The 23,277-nt window shown below is 39.9% G+C and overlaps 2 protein-coding genes across 4 annotated transcripts; one reads left to right on the top strand and one right to left on the bottom strand.

Moving 5' to 3' along the window:
* Positions 1-244: 244 nt before the first annotated feature.
* On the bottom strand, positions 245-11,231 carry sgk3 (serum/glucocorticoid regulated kinase family member 3). Its single transcript, XM_044041691.1, has 17 exons — positions 10,984-11,231; positions 6,115-6,296; positions 5,748-5,831; positions 5,476-5,548; positions 5,230-5,305; positions 5,003-5,078; positions 4,721-4,770; positions 4,566-4,623; positions 4,230-4,313; positions 4,002-4,133; positions 3,483-3,595; positions 3,271-3,307; positions 2,610-2,696; positions 2,337-2,432; positions 1,911-2,066; positions 1,725-1,814; positions 245-1,072 (listed from the first exon to the last, which is right to left on the bottom strand). Exons 2-17 carry the CDS (start codon positions 6,208-6,210, stop codon positions 902-904), a joined length of 1,479 nt encoding a protein of 492 aa, XP_043897626.1. The 5' UTR covers positions 6,211-6,296; positions 10,984-11,231; the 3' UTR covers positions 245-901.
* Positions 11,232-12,623: 1,392 nt separating this feature from the next.
* On the top strand, positions 12,624-23,066 carry mybl1 (v-myb avian myeloblastosis viral oncogene homolog-like 1). 3 transcript variants are annotated; one of them, XM_044043464.1, is made up of 16 exons: positions 12,624-13,001; positions 15,775-15,880; positions 16,002-16,073; positions 16,280-16,372; positions 17,027-17,247; positions 17,340-17,544; positions 17,627-17,701; positions 17,996-18,106; positions 18,898-19,134; positions 19,242-19,616; positions 19,706-19,821; positions 19,908-20,022; positions 20,114-20,230; positions 20,331-20,435; positions 21,031-21,222; positions 21,808-23,066. In XM_044043464.1, the coding sequence occupies exons 1-16, from the start codon at positions 12,979-12,981 to the stop codon at positions 21,931-21,933; spliced, it is 2,289 nt and encodes a 762-aa protein (XP_043899399.1). In that variant the 5' UTR covers positions 12,624-12,978; the 3' UTR covers positions 21,934-23,066. The 3 variants fall into 3 exon arrangements, with proteins under 3 accessions (XP_043899399.1, XP_043899389.1, XP_043899408.1); XM_044043454.1 differs by having other exon boundaries at positions 19,224-19,616; XM_044043473.1 differs by lacking the exon at positions 17,996-18,106 and having other exon boundaries at positions 19,224-19,616.
* The last annotated feature ends 211 nt before the right edge of the window (positions 23,067-23,277 follow it).

The following is a 23,277-nucleotide window of genomic DNA, read 5'->3' as shown; positions in this document are numbered from 1 at the left end:
AAGACCATTACTAATATCTGTGACATCATTTTGACTAGTCGTAAGTTCATTTTCGTTGAAAATATCGTTGACAGCAACTTAATTCAAGATATCTAAAATATAGACATCTTGAACTTGAATAATGACGCTGCATACATTCCACTGATTAAATGTTAACACCGCTTGCCAAACGTACTGGGACTATTTCATCGATAAAGAATATGCATTATCACTATAAATAACACACACACACACACACACACTATCATTTTTTTTCTTTGTTTTAATTATATGTAGGACTACAAAATTACCAGGCGAACCAAAAAACATTGAGGAGATGAATTTCTTTCGTAATTATGAATTTCGTAATTATGAACACAACCAATAAAAAACCTAAGACAATGCAGAAATAAGAAATATTCACTCAGCCCTCAATATGTCAAACTTAAAGGTAACTAAAGTAGATTTATTTATTTAATATAAACGTGACCTATGAACCAAAAATGCATAATTCAAGTACTTCCTATTTCCAGCTTAGATTATATGAATATGATACATGAGTTTATTTTTTACAGTAATTACATGGACAAAGACCCTTCCAATCAATGGTGTTATTTGTTAAGTCCAGTGAATTATAGGCTTAGTTTTTTGACTCTTCTACGAATTACATTGACAGCAAATGGTCATTATCATTCCTTTAAAACATAATCTGTTGTGTGTAAACATATATAAATACAAATAGGTAAAAAATAAAGACTTCTGGCACTTTTTGTCACTCCAATCAAAATAGTTTTTAGTGCGCTTTCTTCTCAGCTGCGTGCTTTGGCTTGACAATACAAATTCATACATGGAATCAGTTTCTTCCCTTTCTTGAAAAGAAGTTGCAGTGGTTAAGGCATTTGAAGACCGCGTCGCAAATTTTTCACTGGAACGAGTCATCGGAAGGTGGAGCGTAAGAGAACCCCACGAAGGCGTCATCGGCCTCCATTACACTCGCGTTGACTATGGAATGTTCTTGCGTCCAGTAGATGGAGCTGGAGACCATCTCTTCTGTGAACTCGGGGTCGAAGTTTGAGATGTCAGAGTAAGAGCTCTAGAAAAAAAACGCAGGCAATACAAACGTGGGTTAGAACATTTGTGACACAAATTCAAGTCAAAATACATGTGTGTTTATGTAGCTGCTACGGCCCCATTTCACAAGGACAAATGAATAAAGACAGAGCTTGAACTCAACTGCCTTAGATGTGTATGATAGTTACCATGGCAACCATGGCAGTAAATAAAACACACTTGCAAGTTCTTTGTTTAACAGTATGTGAAATGTCAGTATGTGCAGTGTCAATTCTGACTTTGTTTAGATAAGAAACGCACGAGATGTCTGTCTGTCTGTCTGTTCATTGCGTATCTGTCGAACGGGTCACTTATCAGGCTTCTAACTTGTCAGGTGACTTACTCGGGGCACCAGTGTGTGCAGTGCTGAAATTGTTTGAATAAGAAATGCAAGGATGTTTTTCTAGTTTATCCTGATTTTGTCATTTTCTTGGCAACTGAAGAGATCAGGGTACACATGCTTAAGTAGGTTTAGGGCTGGACCTAAACCTACTTAAATAATTATTTGTGAAATTTTCAAGTCCTTCTACACTCACACGCAAGTACACGTCCAAGTATTTCCAGTATCTCCTTTTTATTCAGAATATATATAACTATAACTATATTGTTGACTAAGCAAGACTAAAAATACTTACCACTTTGGGTAAGAAAGGGGGAGGGGTCTTCTTTTGTTCAAGGTCGTCCCAGTTGATGGAAGAGAAGAAGTCGTGTGCTTTGATCTCATTCTGAAAACACAAAACAGACAGTAAGTACAGTACAATAAATGTATTCTTCATAAAGTGAGTCATATCTGCAGTCCGATATCAGACAATCCAACTTACAAAGTCATCCCTGGACCCAAGTCTGTGTGTGCCATCTTTCTCCAACAGACCCTGTATCAGAGACCAAGCCGTGCTGGACGCTCCGGGACGCATCACCAGCTGCTTGTGGAGGATGTTGTCATACATCTCGTGTGTGTCGCGGCTGTAGAACGGTGGCTAGGGTACAACAACAAAGGGACAGACGCAGATTCATGTAAGTGAATTTAACTACAAATAAATTAGTCCTCTATCAGTCCCGCAGGGGAAATTCCTTCTCTGCATTTAACCCATCCTCTACTAGAAACCTTCCTAGACAAGTTCTCTTTCATCACTTGGTAATTCAGTAACAAAGACTGCCTTCTATAGAAACAATAAGCATATTAACAATGTGGTACTCTTCAATTAAACAAGAAGCTATAATTAAGAGGGTGCAAAACAAAAACTTACCAGGCCAAAGAGCATTTCGTAGAGCACTGAACCCAGACACCACCAGTCTACTGTGTTGTCATATGGCTGCTTCCTCAGGACCTCGGGAGCCAAATACTACAAATCAAGCACACGGACATAATTATATGAGATAATTAAAAACTACAGCTGCCTTACAGTATTCCAAGTATCTCAACGCTGTAAATGATTGTATCTTTCAGACACAAAAACGTGAGACATCTTTGGTTTTACCCTGCTACAACATGGGACTGTAAGCAGACGCGTTGTCAATACCTCAGGTGTTCCACAAAATGTAGTGGTGGTGTCTGTCTGGGAAATGCCTTCTTTACACAGTCCAAAGTCCGTCAAAACGATATGCCCCTTTAAAGAGAGGACACGGGGACAACATTTTTAGACAACATGTACCGCACAAGCAGCCCATTATCCCCAGGGACTGAGGGCTCTATTGTTGGGCAGGAATGTTGACTGCAGCATAACTCAGTCAGTCCCATTCACTTTTTCTGTAAGCGCTGTAGGCCTCGGCAGGAAAAATCATTAGCGAGTCCTAATCCAATCACACTCCCTGCTGTTTAGCTGGAACTGGAAATGACACTGGTGGTCACTGGCGGCACAATTATGCCCGCAAAAAAGAATGACATTTGTGCTGTATGCATTTTACTGTATGTCATGACCTTATGTACTAAATATACAGCCATTGTATACAGTACTGATTATTTAAGGTGGCCCACTCTTTACAGTGCTGTCCAACACAATAGTGCTGACTGTACATAACTATTATTCAGCCAGACTCATTGTTTTAATTCCAAATATCAATGGTTTTTAAAAGAATACAGTGATAAATCATGTAGTGTTATTGTTGTAAACTGTCATTTACTATAATTGAACATATAAACGAACTGATAGCAGTGTGATAAAATAAATAAGGGATACTCACTTCTTGGTCAAGAAGGATGTTTTCTGGCTTCAAGTCTCTGCATTTAAAGAAACACAAATTTCAGTTTCAGTTAGTGACAGAATGATCCAAAAATAATAACATATTCCTATGTAAACATCGGAGTGAGACATTTGCTTGATCTTTTAAACATATTCCAAAGCTCAGTTCAGTGACATTAACCACGCGTTACCTTGCGACCACCTCTATCGTACCTGTAAACAATGTCGAGAGAATGCAGATAACCCAGTGCACTCGCCATTTCGGCAATGTAGAATTTTGCTCTGGGCTCCGGAAAGGTCCGCTCTTTTTGAAGATGGAAGAAAAGCTGAAAGGAAAAAAGTTCCACTCGATAAACAAAAAAACATTTGTTCATATTTATATGTACCCTATGGAAATATGTGCGTTTGTTTTTGACAGTGTCATATTGACGGGGGAAATGTCATCGCTGATCTGAAGACTATTTTTATCACGTAGGAAAGACCAGAGTTCGATCATCTTGGCAACGGATTGAAGTTAGTCAGCAGCGCATGGCGGCTTTAAAATGGATTTCAACTACTCTTGGAGGAAATTCATCGAGGAAGTCACTCTTAGAGCCTTTCTTTTTTTCTTCAGTAATGCCGTGACCTCTAATTAGAAAGTTAACTCACTATAGCGCTCCTTCAAGAAATCAAATTAAAGCAGCCTTTTGTACATTACTGCGTGAATCACATCAACAAGCCGAAATAACCCACCTCTCCTCCATTGATGAAATCCAAGACGAAGTACAGCTTGTCTGCAGTCTGAAAGGAATAATGAAGCCCAACCAGGAAAGGGTGTTTCACATTCTTCAGCAGCACATTGCGCTCTGCCATGATGTGTTTTTGCTGATTTTAAAAGAGTGAATAGGAGATAATAATTCACATATGTGTCACTGAAATAATAGACATGGTCTGGGTCAACATATCTGAATGTAAAATTACCTCTTTTCTGTTGAGGATGACCTTTTTCTGTAAGACCTTGACTGCATAATACTTCTCATCATGCTTTCGTTTTGCCAGGAAAACCTGTGTCAGAAGAAAGATTTACAGTAGTGTGTTTGAAAATGATACAACTGTAACTCCCCATTCCAGTCTCACTTCCTACACGGAAAGATCAACATATGCAGAACTAAAACTTGTTGCTACTGTGGCTGAAAAAAATACAACAAACATTTTAAAAAGACATGTATGTCTGTGTAAACACAAGACAAACTTGTGAAATTGACCTCTGGGTTAAAAATAGTGTGTGTACTTTTCGATATTGCATTGTTCACGTACCTTCCCAAAACTCCCCTTTCCTATGACTTTTAAAAAGTCAAAGTCTGATGGCTTAGCTCTGAAACAGAAAGTACAGCACATTCATTTCACAGATACAAGTGTGTGATTACACACATGTAAAGTAAGTTTGAACTAAAAAAAAACCCAAAACATACTGTGGATTTCCAGAAGGCCCCAAGTTAATGTTTCTGGAGATAGAGTTGTTCTGTTAAACAGCAGAGAAGACATCATTTAGGTTAGCTGCTAAAGGGTTAAACTCATAGATATAGGGATATTTGTTCATTTTCTGTATTTATTTTAAGTGTAGTGAGACATTATTAGTTGGTATTGTGCAAAAAAGGACACAGTGTACAACAAATACTCCTTTATGCAACTTTGGCAGGAAACAAAATGACAAATTAAGATGGAAAAAAAATGAAAGAAAATTGTCCATTTACTTTGTCATCTTCATCCTCTGATGCATCCGAAAGGTTTTGTACTTTGTCCATTAGTAGGAAGGTCCTCACATCTGGACTGCAATGTTTAAGAACAGTTAGATAAAGCTTAGTAAGACATTACAGTAACAGTATCAAGTATCATGCATGACAAATCTCAACCATTTCAAGTGCAATGAACTATCTTGACACAGTCAGAACATAATGAGATAGTCAACATGAAAACTTACTGGTTGCAAAGCTGAGGATGTGAGACGATACGTTTGATGAACTCGTGCAGCCCTGCACGTCTCTGCTTGATAAACTCTATAGAAAGGATTCATGTGTCGCGTTACAATAATGCAATAAAACACTGCTCAAGGCCAAAGGCCATAAACATGCTTTTAACATCTGGAGCTGGGCTTCTGTCTGGAAGTTTGCGTGAGCTATATAGGGAGGGTATACATCATGTTACATAACATTAATATGTTTTTTACCTGGGTCGAAATTATCCCCAAATATCCTCTTTGCTGGAATTTTCAGGTTCATAGAGGGAAATTGTTTTCTTAACTGCAAAAAAAGATAAGAAAAGAAAGCATGAGCATTAAGACTGAGGCCTGGCTATCACCTGCTCTATGGTCACAGGTATGCAAAGTATTCTACGTATAAATGTAGTCAATAAATACAAGACACATAAATATGGAAATGCCTCAGGGACCTCATACTCTATGCTGTAAAGTAAAAATAGCATCGTGTGACGACCACTCACTGTGTTGTAAATTTTGTCAAATTCGGCATAACGCCGGAAGACAAACCACTCCTGTTTCCTCACAGAAACGATCACTTTGTAAACCTGAAAAATACAAACACAGTCTTAGTAAATACAAGGGGGACGTTTAGTTGTTTATTCATTTTGTTTGGAAGCTGCAACTGTCAAAGCTATAAAACCCAACAATAGAAAAACGTATAATGTAGGGAAATACATTTAGAAACATAATCAGAACCTGGATAGAAAATGACATCAGTGTGTTTAACACAGTCACGATTACAAAGTGAAACACGAGATACACATTGTTTCTCATGGAGTAGCATCTAATTTAGCTGAATATGAAGAGAACAGAGCATTTAGAACACACCGTGTAGCGCTTTTTCTTGTCCCTCTGCTCATTGTGGCAGGGTATGCTGACATTGGGGAGAGTGGCATGCTCCTCCATCTTTGGGACTGTCTGCATTTAGAGGCACAGGACCATCAAGTAATGTTTTCGACCAGGATGAGACTTCAAGTAAATGAATGGTCCGTGTCCATTCTGGGTCACTGCTGTGGTGGCAGAAGAAGAGGAAAGAGAACAGACAGACTCAGTTATTACATAACACAGTGGTTATGTTTCCTACACCTGATGTCCATCCCTTTAATCACTTCCTCATCCATTAACTGTGCTTTTGGTGAGGACTTTTCTTTGATGTTTGAGCCGTAACTCACCCATTAATTTATTCCTCAAATTTCTCCCTTGTCAACCGGGGGTCACAGGGGGATTCTTTTTTTTGTATTGCTGTACTTATACATATAAGCAATGGCTGCAGCTTGAATGCAAATATTTCTGTCCTCTTACATGTGATCTTCTTAAACAAACTTACTGCTCACCCAGAAAGTGGTGTACTGTATGCTTGAATCCTAAACTGACACGACATGACGTGACGTGAAATATGACTCTTTTTTCTTGGGAGACAATTTTCTGGAACATTTTATTTTTATTGTATTCTCTTCACAATCCTCTTCACAATCTGATTGGAACCAATGAATGTATGCACTGTCACAAAAATGAAAAATGTCTGTGGAACTGACAGGCCTGTAAAAACAACACCCCATCATATTGAACGGCCCGAACAAATTAATTGGATCTTGATGTATCTGCCCACACCGCCCTTTTTTCCAGGATCTCCAATCCTATCTTTAAATGCATTTCTGTAGTAAAAAGAGTTGGGATGTGGGTAAGAGGGTCAGTCAGTGAGTTGCAACATAACAGTAGGCAGACTACTTCCTCCTGAATATCACTCCCTCTATCTCAGCTCATTTATTGTGTAAAAATGACAAACAGCACATAAATAGATAAATATTATTTATGCAGCCTACATGTGTAGCCCACACCTCTCCTCTCTGTCTAACATCTGAACACAAGGAAACCCACGCGCGCACACACACACACACACACACACGCATGTGAGCACACATGCTGGGTCTGTGACATTCTCGCTTGTTCTGGTCAGTGGAAAGGTATTTTTAAATAACCTACCAGGGAGCTTTGAAGCTGCCGTTGCACACTTGGTTAAAAGTAAAATCCCACAAACAGCATTGTAATGTTTTAAAAGAGAAATAAAGCAGAGTCTTTCCCCTGGCAACTGTAGGAACAAAAGGCTCCAGGTCCATTATTAAGAAAAACAGTCTAATTAGTTGTGACAGATTGTATGCACTGTATTCATCCATCTGATCACACATAGGAGGATATTTCTCTTTTACTTCAACACGACTTATGTAACGTTTGTTTCTTTTACAACAACACTCTTTGTCTGCTGCTTGGACTTGTCCATTGTTTGATGTTGGTGAGGTCATCTCTGTTTGTGCCCCACAACCATTCACATTCTCCATTGTTTGTTTGCTCACAACACACAGGAAACTGGCTTTTTGGTGAACTTTCCCCATCAGTGCATTGATCCCGAATGCATCCAGGAGGGACATCTCATTCTGCTCACGTTGAGTGAGGGAACAGCAAGAGGAGCTGCCCTCTTTAAAATGCATGAGGGCTGCCTGCCAGGGGGGATCTTCGCAGTCCGTTCATCACCAGCTCCAGTTTCTCTTTTGTCCTAACGTTTGACTTTCTTTTGGGTTTGCTTTACCCACTCCCAGATCCACTGGGACAGTCTTCTTGCATTCTTTCAATCAATAACTACACTGTAACCACACTTCACATTGATTGTTTCAATATATTCGCAGATGACATAAGGTGAAAGATGGGGTACACCCTAGACAGGTCTCCAGTTTATCGCAGGGCAAACATACAGAGACGAAACAACCTTTCACTCTCACACCTACGGTCAATTGAGCGTCCAGTTAACCTAATCTGCATGCATGCAGCCAGAGTATCCAGAGAGAACCCATGCACACAGGGAGAACATGCAAACTCCACACAGAAAAGATCTGAACCTTTTGACCTCCTTTAAAACAATAGCCACTGCCCTTCTGTTTCATTCAATTAATTCATTAATTAGTGATGTAAAACTGCATTGAGCTTAATATCCTAGCAACTAGAAACTTAAATCAAGATCTGATTAAATTCCACCACATCTGAATATCTAGCATCATGGGAAATCAACACCTGCTACAACAAGGTGGAGAATGTTAAAGAGAATACCTCGACCCTCTCATGTTTTCAAAATCGAAGCACTTATGCAACTGTGGCTGGTACACACATGAAGGCTTTTATGATCTGCCTCCTCACATCTGTGCCTGCTTTCATGGTTAACTGCCAGAGTACGTCGCAGGGTAAGTCCCACGTTTTAACATTCCAGAAATGTTTCCTCATCAAGGAGGAAATAACCTATAACTGTGTAATACGACTTACATTTTAGCTGACACTGCTACTCCTTCATGTGGAATGTGGCTGCTGCTGCTGCTTACCGCACCCACAGACACCCTCAAAGTTTGATATAAGGAATGAAAACTAGTCATAATCATTATGGATCTGAATGAGGGTTAATGTACTTCAATTTCTCCATATTACCTTCAGTTTTAGCCGGCCACCTCCCTGCGCTCATGCTGTAACATGAATTAACTTGTGATGACAGGCTCAAATATGCTGGGCTACTACACTGGATCAAAAATAGCCTTCTTCCTGCTTAGCCCTTCCTTGCCTCTGGATATCCTATGAGGATGTTGCACATGTTATTTTTCTCAGTGTGTGGCTCTGTGTCATGCGTGACTAGCACTTTTAGCGTGAAAAAAAAAGCAGAAATCTCGGCATAATCGTAAATCCCATGTGAAAGCTCAGTCGTGCATGAGCCTACCGATAAACACAGACCCATGCAAGCCAACATCGTCAGTGCAGATAACGTAATCGTCAGAACATAAACAGGAAGAATACCTATGTCAGAAAAACTGTCAGTTATAACCTTTACGCTCCGAATTGAACTGAATGACGTCAACAATATCCCAGTAAATAATCTAGTTTAGTTACACATTTCATCATAATGCAATAGTGTCACCTCTTAAGTTTGTGTGAGGGGCTCGAACTTAAGTTAACCCCAGTGCAAAAACAACCAACCTAAGCTCCTAGACCAGCTCCTACACCCTGTAACGCGACTGTTCAGACAGCTTACAGGCATTTCTGCAGACAGTGTCCTTTACTTCCTCTTAGATGCAGGTCTGAATCAGTGAGTTCACTGAGAAATAAATAGTCTGTCGCCTGTAGGAAAGCAAAACTTCCAAACAAACCAAAAGTAACTAAGTTCCCTAACTAATAGTTTTGAAACACAGTTAGACACAGAGAGAAAACACTATGAAGACAGGGATTATTGAGAAGAAGCAACTGGCTTGCCTTTGTTGTGACCTGGCCTTTATGTACAAGCACGAAAAGAAGAAAAGTAAAAAAGAATTCACGTCTGCCTCATCCACTTTAGGAATGATGTTGTGACAGTGGGGATTCCATATGGGGGATTGACTTTGGCAGCCTCTGAGCGTCTGACACACAATTTCTTCAAGTCAGCATACAATTATGTGGAAGTGGACGAGCACAGTCAAGCACAGCACTGACCAGGCACATCTGTTTCATTTAGCAGAAGCATTTGGTGAGAAACTATTAAGATCCAAGGCTCCAAGTGTATTACACCTGTATAACGCTTTAAATACCAGCAGACATCACGAGTATTAGAGGGGAAATAACCTTGTACAGATGAGAAGAGGAAGATAAATACCAGCCAGAGGAGGAGCTGGATCCACACACATAATAAAACACTAACACACGCACACACATAAAATGACTGGTTTGACATGTTCTAACTGGCCGACAAGTGTATTACAAGCTATCAACAATACAGTAAAAAGGCCCATAATTACACACAGGCCACTTTATTAGGTAAAGATGAAACCTACTAAAGTGATAAAGTCAGGTTTAAACCAGTGTATATGTTTATCTAGTAATGCTATTCAGTGAACAAGTTTTGTGTAAAGTATCTGAATGACATATTTTGTGTTAAATATTTGTGTATGTACTGCCTCTCCAGCCAAACACCTCCCATTACATTTGAATTTTTCGTATTAGCTGGCTTCTCCCGGGCTTGTTGGGTCTTCTTCATACCCTAGTTGTAATGACTGTGTTTTTGAGTAACTGATGTCGTTCTGTCTACTTGAACAAGTCTGGCCTTTCTCCTCTGACATCAAGAAAGCATTTTCACTCAGAGAGGAGAGAACACTCTCTTGAGAGACCATTCTCTGTCAACTCCAGAGATAGCTGTGTGTCTGGAAAATACCAACATTTACTGATTTACTCAGTCCAGCCCATGATGCATCACTGAAACCACCTTTCTTCCCCATTCTGATGCTGGCTTAGTCGTCTTCACCATGTTACCAATGTCAAAAGTAATGTGTCACTTCAGTGTATAAAATAAACTTATTTAAAGAGGAATGTGCTCCTTATTGATGAAGGGTTCACAGTAATAAGTAATACGATTCAAAAACAGTATAAACCTGGTTTAGTCCAAACTCCTGCCTAATGACATGGAGCATTAATTTGGACACTGGGGCCCTGAGAAACAAGATTACCTGGGAGCTCTACATTAGATTTGGTGTATGACATGGAAGTCTTTTGCTTAAGTTGTTCTGCTTGTATGCTGTAAAAGTGATGTTATGTAAGACCCAACACGTTTTATTACTTACAAATATCAATCCTCCAGCCACTCAACGCTCGTCTCAGCACGATGAGAACAGCAGATTCGTTTACATGACCATCACGTACCTTACAGTTTTTCTGACGCGGCGTTCATCTGCCTTCGTAGTTCCAGCGGGGGGATGTTTGGCTTTTACGTCGACAGCAAAAGTAACATTTGTCCCGTACTAAGTGAGGACAAAAAGTCCCGGCGAGATTACGTGAACTGAAAGTGAGATAACTTGTCCACTGTCCGTGTACGACTGACAAGCGAGAGAAGCAGGAAACATCAGTCTTTCCTGGCCGCTGAAAGTTCCGATGAAATTTGTCACGGGATCAAACGGCGACAACGCCGCAAAAAATCACACGGACGAGCACTTCCTGTACCGCCTGTCAAAATAAATCACAGAGGTTAATAGTTGCAAAAAGTTAATACTTTTATTTTTTTCAGAGGCACTGTTTCCGGTCTCGTTGGGTTTCTCTCATTACAACTTCTCATTACACTCAGGAATGAAAACATTGAGAAGTCAAGTCAGGCAGTGCCACCCACAGGTAGAAAGACAGGACATTCCCAATACTATTGAAAAATCTTCATACTTCATTTAGTGAGAGACGAGAGAATGAATAAAAAAAGAAAAAAAAGACAACAAACAAAGAACTAGGATTGTTAGATATAGCATTATAAGTTGCCTATAAGTCAACATTATGTAATTGATGTGCTGTAATTAATGAACGGAGTTTGAACTATATGTCAAAATCTATACATTGCACATTTTGTGGTAATAACCACACATGTGACACTAACCCAAAAAATGTCGAGACGATCTGGGAAAATGCCTAGTTCAGATAACATGCAAACAAACCACATTTTCTATGGTAACTATTGTGTTTTGGGATTTTAAGTATCCATGGCAACAATGAACTAGAGGATGTGCAACTGTTTGTCCAGTGGGGGTCAGTAGAGTACAGTTTTAAAAAGCTGCAGAATGAACTGTGAGGACACACACGAGTAAAAAAGTAGCTGGAACTTGAATCTCAATCCTCAAATGTTTTCAAAACAATCATGTGAATTATCATAAAGTGATTGATTAAGATACAAATATAGCCAAATCAGCAACAATAAATATGAAATATAGTACAAGTGTGCAATTTGTTTATGTGAATATATATTGTTACGTAACATTTCACACATTGTTTTTGCAGACTAGCCTTTTTCTTTTTTCTTCTCACTTGCTCTCTTGTTTGTCCTCTTTTTGTAATGAAAAACATGCATAAAAGTAAGAAAACACTGATTAAAAAACTGCTTAACAACACACAAATCACTCATAATTAGGCCAAAATAGAAGGCTCTGAGAGTAAGTGAAGAGCCATTTGGGAGCCGTAAGAGCCGGAGCCGAAAGATCAGAATGTTTGATTAAGAGCCGAACTTCCCATCACTGCAGCATGAAAAGAGCCATTCTGCTGCTAAATGTGACAGTGGCAGCGTCCTACTTAACGTCCGCCCACCTTGAAATATTTGACCACTGAAAGCGAAACCATGTCAAAATTCTGACCAATCACATGCGATCTGACCCCTCATCTCTGACCAATCAGTTTTGAGTGTTGACTCCTTTAGTCACAGCCCCCCGTTTCTGACCAATCGGAGGCGAGGCCGCCCGCGCCGAGGGGCTGGGCGCGAGAATCGGCGGGATGGACAAAAATCATAACTCCAGATAGAAAAGTACAGACGAGAGAGTAAAACACACTGACGTAGTTAGAACACGGAGAGCACGTCTACGCTGTTAGCTTCGTGTGCTAACTGTAGTTTATTTGAAAGGAGGAGGACGAAAAGAGACACCGCGGAGCTTTTCTTTGAGGAAAAAAATGTTATCGAACACGGCTTTTACCGAGTGAGAGTTGTGTTATGGAGTGTTCAGTTAGTTAGTTAGCTCGCTAGCACAGTGATGCTAGCTAGCGTCTCTGAAGAAACAGCCAGCGATGACTGACAGCGACTTCTATGGATACATATCTGTCCGTGCAGGTGTTTAAAGCGCTGCCAAACACTGGTTCGTCTTCGGAAAAGGTCCCACTACCCCGCAGACTGTCATGGACAAGGTGAAATCACTCAGGTGGGTGACAGCGCAATAATATACTTACAGTTTCATTATAACCAGTGTGTTGTTTCATCTGTTTGTCAGCGTAGCCAGAGTTTCCATGCTTACAATATCAGGTTTTTTGTTACGATACCACTTCAACGATACCAATTTAGACTAGGGGTCTGCAACCTGCGGCTCTCGAGCCTCATGCGGCTCTTCAACACCTCTGCAGGGGCTCCCTGTAGCTTTCAGATCTTTATCTGTATTTTATTTCTTTCAAAGTGAGCACTATTTTAGGGATCGAGGAGATAAAAAGAAAGTGGTCTAAGATTTTGTCCACCAAAATATGTGTCACGTCCTTTGTCTGTGTCAAATGCGATATTCCCGTCTGGTATTCTCGTCCCAGAAACCGAAACTTGTGTGTGAAATGAAATCCCAGCATTTAAATTAAGTAATTTGTACATGAAGAGGTAATTAAGAGTCCTGTCAATCTTTCTCAAGCATGAATAGACAATATAAAATCCAAACATTTTTCAAGAGGTACAGTCATGAAATGTCAAATGTTTTCTTTTTCTACTTTTTAGATTTCATAAATGCAACAAACTATGTTTTTTTTATATACAGTATATCTATATATACAACTTTATACATGATGTTGTCTTCATTTTGTGACTCCAGATTACATTAATCTTCAGTATAAAAAGAGCCATTTATGAAGAGGGGAGTGTAGTATCCTGTATCCTGAAAATATTAACAGGTGGTATAGAAAATATTAAACATGGAATGCATTTGAAAAGTTGTTTCAAACATTGGGTATGTTTGGGTAATTGGTAATGTTGTTGGAATTAGTAAGGCAGTATTTTTGCAAAAGCACGTTGGCCGTGTGGCTCCTTGTCAATCAGCAGTTAGGCAACAGCAGAATCTTGAAAATATATGAAAGTGATGGCCCAGGGTCAGTTTTCCCTCTAATATTTGGACTTCTTGGTACACTGTGCTTCCACTTTTTGTGAAATAACTGTGTTAAAATGTATCTGAAATAACATGCATTATGACCAATGTAAGCAGAATATTGACTGAAGTCCACAGTGCTGCAGTCAAATCTTATTATTCATATCAAATAAAACATACAGTTCGTGATTATTATTATTTATTTGGTCAGGATGTTTCTAGTTCAAATACCATTAATTGTGAGGAACTAAACCTTTTTATTTTTTATCCTTGTTGACTCTGGTATGAAAAATGATGATGGCCATGTTTGACAAAGAAGACAGACATTGAAGTTGGACTAATGAGTCTGTGCCATAACCTTGCTTGTGTTTACATTTAGAGAAAGATGGGTGGCTCCTTTCTTTCACAATTACAATTTCTGAGTTTGACCTGCATATCATTTATAGTATATTATGCTCTTAACTCATGACTGATGTTGAATTGCATACGCAGAAATGTTTTAATTTGATTAACTTGTGATATTAAAGTTTAGTAAGGTGTTGAATGTGTAAATGTTAAGTGGTTGCATAAGTCTGCCAGATTTATTTGAAAGTTTTTGAACAACTGGACCGTTAGGGCTTTGCCATACCCCTGACCACACCCCTCCTCCCGCTAAATGACGCGCACACACACTCACTCACACACCTCTGGAGGTGAAAGAGCCTGTTGATGTGTGATCGCCCCTTTCCTTCAGCCCCTTTATGCTCCTCCTTTCTGTTCAGTGTACAGTTCAGACTCATTTCCCCACTTCTCTTTGCTCTAGCGAGGGAGTCGGCACACACCAAACTTCAATTCCCATGTTTGGTCTTCCCACTGAGAAAGACAGTAGCAGTGTCCTACACAAAACAGTGGTTTTCCCTTGTGTGCCTGTTCAAGTGTGTTTGTGTACCTGTATGTATTGTATATATGTGTATGTTTGTGTATATATATATGTATATGTATATGTATGTATGTATGTATATGTGTATATATATGTATGTATGTATGTATGTATGTATGTGTATATATGTATATACATCCCTAAGGTTAAATGACTCCTGGGAATGGAAAACTTAATTATTTATTAAAGTCTGCTCCACAACCACAAAGTGTTGCCCAGCAGCAGGTTTTATGAGAACACAGACGTCCAGTGCTGTCTGCCAACATCTTGTGTCAGTAGAGAGGAATTTTATGTTCTCGTGGTTATACATGAGTCCATGGTGTGCTTTTGTTGCATTTTTAGTCTGGTGGTCCTCCAAGATAAAACTATTTTTTATTACAATCATACGCTGATCATCATTTTAACATTAAAAAAGAGTCACTTTTAGCCTTTTTTAATATTGCTTAAAGCATTTCTTTGTTTCCTTTCACTCCATTTCCTTGAATTGCTTGTGTTGACTGTGACATTTACTATATGCATCCAACAGCATTGCTTGGTAAATTAAATGTATACAGTGTGCACTAATGTCAAATGCTCTCTCAATGTCAAATTAAATTTTGGTTGCACGGATAAGTGATGGTGATTACTCTCCAGTAGCCTCAGCTTTCAATTCACCATTTATATTATGCATTACATCAGATAACAAACCAACCAATGTCCTCTACAGTCTCTTTTGCCATGACAGTTTGTTTAGTGAGAGGATATCCTTAGATTAGATAGCTTTACATGTATTTAAATGTGGTTATAGTAGGAACTGACAGAAGTGTCTTTTTTGCACCTCACCAAAGCAGCCTCGCAGTGCAATGTTCACCTTTTCTGCTCTGAGTAAATGACCATATAAAGAAATACTGTGTGCTGTTAACTAATGAGTCCTGCTCTTCTTTTATTTGCCCCATGTAGTTTTAGCAATGATGAGGATGAAGAGCTGCTCTCCACTGATCCAGAGAGTAAAGAGAAGAGCAAAGACAAAAAAACACTGTGCAAAGTAAAGTGGTCCAGAGATGAGGTAAGTCCATTATTTGTAAATCTCATTGTCATCAATTTATAACACAGTGTAAGTGGGAATTTCCTTAGGACGGATACTAAAGTACCTTTACTCTCTCTTTCACTACGTTCATTGTCTTAAGGACGACAAGCTGAAAAAGCTTGTCGAGCAGCATGGGACAGATTCCTGGAAATTAATTGCCACATTTCTCCCTGTAAGTATGCAATATAATATGTTAATAATATCTCACAGGTTTATGCAATACTAGTCAATTCCAACAACCACCAAGATAATTTACTACTCCTATTTGCAAACACTCACAAGAAGAAAGTCACGGGTGCATTTAGTGAAAAGAATGTAAATATTGCTGTGTAGTGGTGTGTGTAATAAGGTGTTGTGGTCTGTGCGTCTCTGTCACAGGGGAGGACAGATGGCCAGTGTCAGCACCGCTGGCAGAAGGTGCTCAACCCAGAGCTGGTGAAAGGACCCTGGACAAAAGAGGAGGATCAAAAGGTAAGATGAGCTGGGAGTTCCTGCTTTGGAGAGAATAAGGGATGACAAAACAGGTAAACGATAGGTGAGACAGAAGGAAGCTGTGGGGATTATTAGGAGCTGAGTCCAAGCAAAAAAAACACACAAACAAATGTCACAATATGTAATGTATCTTCTACCTTCAGACCTTGAGAGCTGTGCACATGCGCAAGCTTACTTCCCGCCAAAAACCTACTGTGCCTACTTCTTATTTTTCCATTTTTTTCAAATTACATGCTCTGCACTGCGTCATCCCTAATAATACACAGATTTTCCAAGTCATTAATTTAGAGCCAAGCCCTTCCTTGTACAGAGTGAAACTCTTAATGTCGCTCTCTGCTGTTGTGAGTTCCCTAAATGGATCACTGTTCTGCAACAGTGTGGAGAATGTTTCTCTGAAATCTTGGCATCATAACAGAAACACAGGGCTATCAATAATAGCCTGGGCTTCCAACTATGACATCAGAACATTTTTCAGCTGTACCACAAACAGTCAAAGCTTTCTTAACACTGAAGTTGCTATAACAAGTAGGAAGGTGTGATCTCACTCTTGCAGTCTTGGTCCACTCTCCCATAAAGTCAAACATGAATAAAAAACTTGAAAGTGCAACAATAAACAATGAAATTTCCGTACAGGTTATTGACCTCGTACACAAGTATGGCCCCAAACGTTGGTCGGTGATTGCAAAGCATCTCCAGGGGAGGATCGGAAAGCAGTGCCGCGAAAGGTGGCACAATCATCTCAACCCAGAGGTGAAAAAGTCTTCATGGACTCAAGAAGAGGATCGAATCATCTACGAGGCCCACAAACGTCTGGGCAACCGCTGGGCAGAGATCTCCAAGCTTCTTCCTGGACGGTAATACACTGTAACCTTGTGCATTCATTACTCCTCATACTAAGTGACAAAATAGGTAATTTGGTACAAATGTTATGTTTTCTATGCAACAGGACGGATAACTCCATCAAGAACCACTGGAACTCAACCATGAGGAGGAAGGTGGAGCATGAGGGCTACCTGCAAGAAGACGGCAAGACTTTGACATCCACACATACAGGAGGAAAGAGACGCCATCACAGGCTGTGTCCCCCAACAACAATAGCAGAGCCTCAGAGCTGTGATCACAGTCCGCCATCGATACCAGGACCCAGCCAGGTCTCCTTTTAGTTTGTGTGTCATACTTTTTTTATTTTTGTCCTCTGCAAGTTTTACTTAAATGTGGCTCTCTGTGTTTTAGCTGGGAGGATTCTCGTATGATCCTCACAGTGGACACATGATGGACAGTCTCCCTGAAAACTCGGGCTTCATACCAGTGAGTCTTTTTCTGCATGCCAAAGGGGGAAAAACACTTGTCACATTCTTTATTTTTCTGGGCTTTTCATAGATATCCTTGTGATTGCTAACTCTGGACTTCAAGTGAAATGAATGCTTGAATGTCCTGTTATTTTCATCTAACATTCAATAACAAAAGGTGGTGAATTTCAAATTGTCCTGTGTTTTTTTTTTTTTTTTGATGTGCAAATCTGTTATTTATCTGCTTTTCTTAACTCTGTCCTTTCCTCCTGTCCTCTTGACCTCTCTCCTCCCTGACATGTGTTTATTCCAGCCATCCTGCCTGGATGATCCTGACAGAGAGCAAAGAATTAAGGAGCTTGAGCTGCTGCTTATGTCAGCAGAGAATGAAGTCCACCGACAAGTGCAGTGCAGAGGTCCCTATGTAAGAAAAACACACTGAGCGTGTGTTAGCATTCTTAGGCAGCATAGCCCGCCTGTGTCTGTAGCTTACATACGCTGTAAAAAGGGTCATTTTAATATTAAATATAGTCTTAAATTCAAATTGAAGTGCGATAAAAGCTGAATCTTACACATTTTCCTGACATTTTTAGCTTTTATCTGCTTTAATTTTAAAAGGAGAAAAACAACAATGATCCTGGAAATTCCATTGACAAATCTCCTCTATTGGTTTTACATTTTGGTGTAATTGACCCAGTGATGGACTTTTTTACAGTGTATAGATGTGAAAACAAGAATGGCGCACATGTATGCGTGCCTGTAGCCTGATATGCTGTAGTGTTGCTGTAGTAACTGCCTTCCCCATTTTGCTACTCAATCAAACTGGACTGAAGCTGTGCTTGGACGCCACCTACACCCCATAATGCCATTATTCGCATCACAAACCTGCTCCTTCATCTCCTTCAGCCCTCATGCCCTCACTCAGCCCGCAGTTTGGTTTTTGACCCAAGCACTGTCTGACCTGACTCTGTTCTGTCCCCTCCAACATTGTCCTCACATTTCATTCTCAACTCCATTCTCCACAGTCACTGACATTATATTGTATAGTGGTCAAGATTTAGATGTTTAGATGAAAACTTTCTTTCCACTCAAATCATTTCAAAACTGCTGCAAATCTGACAATTTCACACAACACGGTCACATCGAATCAGCCATCAAACTGCTGCCGTAGGCAAAAATCTAACCCCAGCCTTCTCCTCCCCTCCTGTCACTCAGAGCTTGGAGCCGTACTCAGTTTGGTCAGACAGTGTGTCAGAAGATACATTAACCACAAGTAGCAGCAGCCTGGAAGAGCAGGCTGAGAGAAGGCCCTGGAGCAGCCCTGAGCTTCCTCCCGCTCCGACACAGCTTCCTGTCTCTCCCAGTAAATTCCTGGCCGTGGAAGCCAGCACGGTTCTCTCCACCCTGCAGACCATACCGGAGTTTGCGGAAACCATGGAGCTCATCGACTCTGTAAGTAACAGACGGAAAAAAACAGTACAAATGTATAGCGGTATGAATTTATTGAGAATACTTATGAATGTATTAAAGACCTACTGTAGATGTGTTTTGCTCTGCAGGACCCTGTCATGTGGAGCGATATGGCCAGTTTCGACCTGTCGGAGGCAGCTACGCCACCGAGACACAATCTGGCAGGCTACAACACTCTCCTGCAAGAGAGGACGGAGGACAGTTCCATGGGCTACACATTCAACAATTCCACTGCCGTTTCAGGCCAAGAGAAAAACTGTACCTCATTTGGTCTGGCCAGTGTCACCGCCCTGACTCCCATCAACTCCTCCAAACCCTCCCAGACAAACACAGGGAGGAGACGGAGGAGAGAAAGGGGGGAGCCCTCCCCTCTGAGTGAAAGAACCTGTTCCTCTTTTTTGGAAAATAATCCAAATTCTCCAAAGAAAACACCCACAAAATCACTGCCGTTCACCCCATCACGAGTAAATAAAACACTGTAAACTTCAAATTTGTATTTGTGGTTGCACAGGTCATGTGATTGACCCATCTTGTGTGATTCTTTCCTCTCCAGTTCTGCAACCTGGATAACCCTGCCCTCACCTCAACTCCCGTGTGTGGCCAAAGGTGTCTCCTTTACACACCGCTCCACAAAGAAACCACACCTAAGCACCAGAAAGAGAATGATGGGTAAATACATCTGCTCAAAAACAAAGAGGCTATCTTTGCACGGTGTATATCTAAATTAACGTGTCTGATTCTCTTCAACTTTCTAGCTCACGGACACCCAAATTCCGTAAAACTGTAATGATTCCAACACCAAGGACACCGACGCCTTTCAAAAATGCTTTGGCTGCCCAGGAGAAAATGCACGGCCCCCTGAAGATAGAGGTGAGCTGTCAAATATGGCTGACTGTTGTTGCAATTGCGTTATTTATTCAGTCAATTTTTACAAATGTACATGTATATTTGTGTTTTTCAGCCTCAGTCGTTGGCGTTGCTCGAAGAGGACATTCGCGAAGTTCTGAAGCAGGAGACTGGAGCAGACATCTTCCACAGAGCTGACGTCCAACCTGACTACAGAGCATGGAAACACAATGTACGTTTGGCTGTCCTTCATGATTATTCCCTTCTGATATGAGAGGAAAAAAAAGAACAAATGGGAAAATTTACCTCTATGTCCTGTTCTTTGATTTCAGATGGATGGCCCTGCAAGAAAAGTGCGCAAATCCCTTGTTCTTGACCCATGGGCTAAAGACGGCCTCAACGTCCAACTCTTCCAAGAGCAGCTCAACAACACGGAAGTAAGTCATCAAAAAGAGAACAGTTTCAGAAACAAATTTGGTAACCAATACTGAAGTGATGTGCCTCCAGCAGTCCCATTGTTCTGACATCAGCAGTGTCAGCCTGGAAAAAACCTTTCCATCTATAGCTTCTGCAACTAACACTTTATCCTGCTTGTGCACACACAGCTCTTAGTGTGCTTCCCTTTTTTGTTTTCAAGGCATGCTCCATTCTCAATTCCATGATTTAAATGCATCCTTGCAGACATGGATTAGAGGAAGATATCTGGCTGTAGGGAGGTCTTGGCGATCGATATCTTGTTGTCATTTATCAAGGTCGGCGCTCATGTTGCACTTTCCTCAGGTTGATGGTGGGAACCTTAGAAGCTTAGACTGGACCTGGTTGTGTCTTCATCCATACAAACCCTCTTATCTATGGAGAAATGCATTCAATATTCTGTCGCTTTGAATTAAATTTAGGGTCACCTTTAGGGTTGTGTATCAAACTTCAATCATTATGTGGTATCGATGTGATAAGAAGTGATGTATATGCTCTTTATCCGACAATCCATTGATTTTTTTTAATCCTTTTTTTTTTTTTAATGATCTCTTGCAGAAACCAGAGGAAAATCTCCTGACGAGCTCCTCATTGATCAGCCCAATCCCCGAGCAAGAGGAGTGCAGCCACCCTTTGACATCTGCGAGAGAGGAATCCTCAGTCCTCCCCATCGAACAACCCCATCGCTTTACCAGCCTGTGTGTGAAGAAGCTCCCTGCCTCGAAAGCACCAAAGCACGCTACTGTACAGGTTTGTAAAAAACTTGTACAGACTAAAAAAATTTTAGTCTGTTGTAAACAACGTTAATGAAAATACTCACACTAACACACCTATGCACAAAAATGTGCTAATTGAAACCTATTCAAATCACTGTTTTTGATGCATCATTACAAAAACTTGGTCATTTTAAGGGTTAAAAACTTTAAATTAATTAATGTTTGATGTTTATGATGAGTACTGATTTTGTTATAGTAATAATTGATACAATTTTCTTAGCTTCAGTTTTATGAGCACACACTAGGTGTGTTAACGTGAGTATTTTATGAATAAGAAAATAATGATAATGCACATAAACAAATGTTTCTGCTAATCTTTCACATAATATGCCAGGCTGCAACAATCAAACCAAAAGTAATCCAGTTTGCATGAAGTATATTAAAAATGATTAATTTATTGTGTATTTTAGACCATAAGGTGCATTATGACAAAACATGGCAATTTAAGGGTTAAAAGTTTAAAAAAATGCATGAATATTTGATATGTATGGAAAAGACTGATGTTAGAACAATTATGGATTATCCTACTTGAGTAACCGCTGATGTTTTTTCTCTGCAGGTGAGTGAGTGGGAAGCAGTGGTTTATGGGAAGACCGAGGACCAGCTGATTATGACGGAACAGGCCCGTCAATACCTGAACCCTTACCCGTCATCTGGCTCTACCTCAAGGGCCCTTGTGCTTTAAAGCCGTGTCCCCATCCCCCGCTGCACTGGTAACACTACTTACCCCGTCCATCATCCATCCAACAACTAAAACCTCCACTGAATCCCGTAAGAGACAATCCAGTGAAGACAAATGATTTTATTTTTATTTTCGATGCAGAAATGCACTGCCAAGTTTCATCCACAAAAACAGTACAGCTGCTTTTTGTGGTATTATTTCACACAGTAAAATCACTGCCTGAGGTTTTGGCCTGTACTCTCACCTAGCTACATGAGCATTTCTGTACAAACATGAAGGAAAAAGGCTAGATTGTTTTGTTTTCTGCACTAGTTAGTGATGTTGAAACTACCTGCACATACAATAGGCTGTTAGAGAATAGTGTTTATTATTAGCAGCGGCTGCTTCCGAGTTTTATATCGTTAATATATTGTTTTAAATAACAAGATTTTATGACTCACTGTGTGTCGACATGTTAAACTGCCCCTGTTTGCTGTTGCATCTATAGCCTTTTATTTTTAACACACAGACACATACAGTAGAGAATATAATGACACAATAATGAAGGTACACGTCTTTATGGACAGCAGTGTTATTGCTGAGTACTATATCATGGTGGTGTGAAGGTTTTTTTTGGGGGGGATGGAGATGGGAAGCTGTCGTCAGTATTGCACTACTAAGTTGATTTTCTTTGCTGCTGAGAAAAGAGCAGTGAGTTTAAGGGCAAACTGGATAGCACTTGTAATGATATCTTTCTTTTTTATTATTATTTTCTAAAAACAAAACATTTCCTTTCCAAGGCCATAATGTCCGTCGAGACATGGGTTGAATGTATTTCATTGCAATGTAACGTGTGAGAACCTCAAGAATGGAAAAGGTACCTTTTTATTATGTTTATTTCTGTTTTTTTTTTTTTATTTATTATTGGACAGCTCGAAAGCTTAGATATTAATATAAATCAGATACCATGAGGGTTTTTTCTTTCTTAAAGAAGTTTAACTTTAACTGACACAGCAGCCTCAAAGTAACCTATCAACCTAAAAGTCTGTAATGGGAAAAAAAAATTAATGGCCACCATTGTTTTTGGTCACTTAGTGGCCAGTTTTCACATCATCATCAGTGTTCAATAACAGGCAAGAAGGATTTACATTTTTATGTGAAGGCTGTAGGTTTTTATTTATTTAATGTTTACTAATTTATTTATTTCTTTAAAAAAACATTTTAAGAGAAATTATTGAAGAATCTTTATTCAAAATCAGGATTGGGCTACCATTTCATTACTTAGTAGAATGTTCACTGCCATTAATTTAATTTCTCCCCCTCCCCTGGACTGACAGGTTCTAGCAAATTAATGTGTAGTTGAATCTG

Source organism: Solea senegalensis, linkage group LG1 (genome assembly GCF_019176455.1).
Source record: "Solea senegalensis isolate Sse05_10M linkage group LG1, IFAPA_SoseM_1, whole genome shotgun sequence".
NCBI classification, from domain to species: domain Eukaryota; kingdom Metazoa; phylum Chordata; class Actinopteri; order Pleuronectiformes; family Soleidae; genus Solea; species Solea senegalensis.
Note: the sequence above shows the minus strand (reverse complement) of the source record. Positions and strands in the feature narration are given on the sequence as shown.